The 3,949-nt window shown below is 45.8% G+C and overlaps 1 protein-coding gene across 1 annotated transcript; it reads right to left on the reverse strand.

Annotated features, from left to right (window-relative positions):
* Positions 1-1,306: 1,306 nt before the first annotated feature.
* On the reverse strand, positions 1,307-3,712 carry LOC121406294 (uncharacterized protein K02A2.6-like). Its single transcript, XM_041597308.1, has one exon. It carries the CDS (start codon positions 3,710-3,712, stop codon positions 1,307-1,309), a length of 2,406 nt encoding a protein of 801 aa, XP_041453242.1.
* Between the last annotated feature and the right edge of the window lie 237 nt (positions 3,713-3,949).

A 3,949-nucleotide genomic window follows, 5' to 3' on the forward strand; every position in this document is an offset into this window, starting at 1 on the left:
TATTGGTATTGACATTTACGACATAGGATACCGGACCGTTACGTTCGACTACTTTTCCGGGTAGCCATTGGTTGCCTCGCCCGTAATTTCTCACAAGGACTTCTTCTCCTATCTTAAATTCGCGAAGTTTGCGAGAAGTGTGAGCGGTCTGTGAGAATTGTTTCTTCTCAACGGTTGCGTTCACATCAGGCAGAACAGAAGATATGCGAGTACGCAACTTTCGGTTCATGAGCAATTCTGCCGGTGACTGGTTTGTGGTAGCTTGTGGAGTTGTACGGTAACTCAACAAGAACCTTGCTAATCTCGTCTGAAGGGGTCCACTCATTTTTCTGAGTGCTCCTTTCACAGTTTGCACTGCTCTTTCCGCGAGACCATTAGTAGCTGGGTGATATGGTGCACCTCGAATGTGATTGATTGCGTTCATTTTCATGAATGTAGCAAATTCCTCACTCGTGAAACAGGGCCCATTATCCGAAACCAGCGTTTGAGGAAGACCTTGTGCCGAAAAGACTTCCCTCAATTTGTCTATTGTCGCTTCGCTTGTCGATTTATTCGTAATATGAACATCTATCCATTTTGAATACGCATCTACTATTACTAGTAACATTTTCCCTTCTATTGGACCTGCGTAATCGACATGAATTCGCGACCACGGTTTACTTGGATATTCCCACTGATGTGGTGGAGCTTTCGATGGTTGTCGCTGGTGTGATTGACATTTTTCGCAAGATTTTACTTTACGCTCCAAATCTTTGTCAATCTGTGGCCACCATACGCAACTTCTCGCCATTGCTTTCATACGCACTATCCCCGGATGTGCATCGTGCAATTCTTCCATCATTGCTTCTCGACATTTCAGGGGAAGCACCGCGCGAGCTCCCCACAATATTACTCCCTCATGAACACTCAATTCATCTTTTCTATTCAAATACGGACCGAATGCCTTATCTTGTAATTCATCCATTGTAGGCCATCCTTGTAAGATGAAGTTACGGACCCGCGACAAGATCGGATCTTTGTCGGTAAGAGAACGGGCGCGCGAAGGCGTTATCGGTGTCCTATCTAATGTATCCATGAGAAGTATGATATCCCCCGGGATCGGAGGATCCGGAATGGTTGATTCTAGCGGTAATCTACTAAGTGCATCAGCATTTGAATTTTTCTCTCCCGCTTTATACTTTATTTCATATTCGTATGCCGCAAGTGTAATCGCCCACCGTTGGACGCGCGGAGAAGCCATCTGTGGAATGGCTTTCTTCTCGCCAAAAAGACCAAGTAACGGCTTATGATCCGTTATTATTTCGAATTAACGGCCATACAGATATTGGTGAAACCGTTTCACACCAAATACAATCGCGAGACCTTCCTTGTCTAACTGCGAATATCTGCGTTCTGCAACATTCAATGTTCGCGACGCGAACCCGATGGGTTTTTCGGTCCCATCCGAAAATCTATGTGCGAGTACGGCTCCGACACCGTACGGACTAGCGTCGCAAGCTAGTATGAGTTGCTCTTCCGGATTGTAGTGAGCTAACACTCTAGTTGAATTAAGCAACTGTTTGGCTCTTCCGAATGCCTGTTTCTGCTCTTTACCCCACCGCCATCTTGCGTCTTTCCTCAACAACCGATGAAGAGGTTCTAGATTTGATGCAAGGTCGGGTAGAAATTTACCATAGTAATTCAGCAAGCCCAGGAACGACCGGAGTTCCTTTACGCTCTTCGGTTCGGGCGCATTTGTAATGGCTTGCACCTTGTCCCCCGTGGGACGAAGACCCTTTTCAGTGATTGTGTGTCCGAGGTAATCAACCTCTTCCTTGAGAAACACACATTTCTCTTTCTTCAGTCTTAGTCCAGCTTTCAGAAGAACATCCAGGACTGCTCTCAGGTTCTTCATGTGGGCATCTGTTGACTCTCCTGTGATGAGAAGATCATCTAGGTAGACGGCCACACCTGGTATACCAGCCAGCAATGACTCCATCGTCCGCTGAAACACAGAAGGCGCAGTTGAAACTCCAAAAGGCAGTCTCTTATATCTAAATAACCCTCGATGTGTGTTGATAGTGACGAACTCCCTGGATTTCTCAGACAGGACTAGCTGTTGATAGGCATGAGAAAGATCCAGTTTTGTGAATTTCTTTCCATTTGCAAGCCTTGCAAATAGCTCTTCAACTCTCGGGATCGGATAGGTATCCGATCGAGCTGCTGTGTTTATTGTGGTTTTATAATCCCCACAAATGCGAATGGATCCATCTCCCTTGACAACTGGGACCACTGGAGCTGCCCAGTTTGAATATTGAACTGGTTCAATTATGTCATCTGCTAGAAGGCGATCCAGCTCTTGATCCAGACGACTTCGAAGCGAAAATGGAACTGGACGGGCCTTCAAAAACTTAGGTGATGCATCGGGGTCAATATCCAGATCTACTTCTACACCTTTCAACTTTCCAAGTTCTTGTGTGAACAGTCCCGCGTAGTCTGAACACAATCTGTCTACTGCGTCATTGACCCTGACCAAGTTTATCTCCCTCCAGTCCAACTTTATTTCGTGCAGCCAATCTCGTCCCATGAGATTCGGCCCTCTGCCTCTCGCAACTATCAAAGGCAAGCGTTCCTCCTGGTTGCCCTTGGATACGGCGACTTCACATTCTCCGATAATGTCTACCAAGTGCTCGGTGTATGTACGAAGCCGCGTTATTGGTTGGTCCAGCTTAGGCCTCTCTCTGTCACTCCACTGAGAGAGCCACGTTTCCTCATTTATGAGCGTTACTGCTGAGCCCGTGTCCACTTGGAAGTTTATAGGTTTCCCTTTCACTATTAGCTGAGTCATAATCGGAGGCGGTTTGGAAGCTTTCGTCGAGTGTGAATACAGCCCGTAGCTTTCGTTTTCATCCTCCTCTCTTGTTTCGATTTGCAGAGTGCGAGATTTATTGGAGGCGGTCCGTTTCCCTTGCTGCTGGAAAACTTTTCTCTGGTCCTTCCTCTCTCCTTTCGCTCTGCACACCACGGCGAAATGTCCCTTTTTCCCGCAGTGGAAACACTCTCCGTCTTTTGCTGGACAAGCCTCTCCTTGATGCTGTCCCTTTCCGCAGCGACCGCATGAGGAATGTTTCTTGGAAACAGGGCGTTGTGACGACTTACGATGACGAACACCATGAGCGATTTTGTTCACCATCTCGCCTTTGTTCTGATCCCTGAGATCGGCTGTATTTTTATCAGCTAATTCCATAGCTAATGCAATATCTTTAGCTTTTTCAAATGTTAGAGTTGGTTCAGCCAATAATCTCCTTTGTATTCTATCATCTGCCACTCCGCACACAATCCTATCTCTCAACATCTCCTCTAAAATAGTATCAAACTTACATTCATTAGCCAATCGTCGCAGTTCAGCAATGTAAGTTGACAGCGATTCATCTGGTCTCCTCGACCTGCTGTTAAACTTGAATCGTTGGACGATCACCGATGGCTTTGGATCTCGATGATCAGTCATTAATTTCACAAGTTCCTTGAACTCAACTTCACCTGGTTTCCTTGGTGCCGCCAAACTTGACATTAACTTGTAGGTTGAGGCTCCACAAACACTTAGTAAAATGGATCTTTTCCTCCCCTCATCAATGATGCTATTGGCGTCGAAGTAGTGTCCCATACGCTCAATGTACTCGGACCAACTCCCTTCGTCTTCCCGAAATTCACCAATTGTTCCAAAAGTAGCCATCCTCAGGTACTCGAACTTTACCAAAGCGAAGAACAAACACAAAAGTTAATCCTCGTCGCCAGATTTGTTGTTATGTACTCCTAATTAATCTACAGTAATAAGTAATTAAGGCACATAAATAAGCACACGTCTGATACTCTTGGTATATGGTTCCAAAGCAAGTTTATTCCGCATTGCGCCTGCGCAGCTACAATTGTGAGTCATGGTATGACATCATGAATGACATCATTATCAATA

This window comes from Lytechinus variegatus, chromosome 19 (genome assembly GCF_018143015.1).
Source record: "Lytechinus variegatus isolate NC3 chromosome 19, Lvar_3.0, whole genome shotgun sequence".
In the NCBI taxonomy this organism is placed as follows: domain Eukaryota; kingdom Metazoa; phylum Echinodermata; class Echinoidea; order Temnopleuroida; family Toxopneustidae; genus Lytechinus; species Lytechinus variegatus.

Bases quoted from the DNA above. Each gene is read 5' to 3' on its own strand.
- LOC121406294 (XM_041597308.1), bottom strand. From the start codon at position 3,712: ATGGCTACTTTTGGAACAATTGGTGAATTTCGGGAAGACGAAGGGAGT.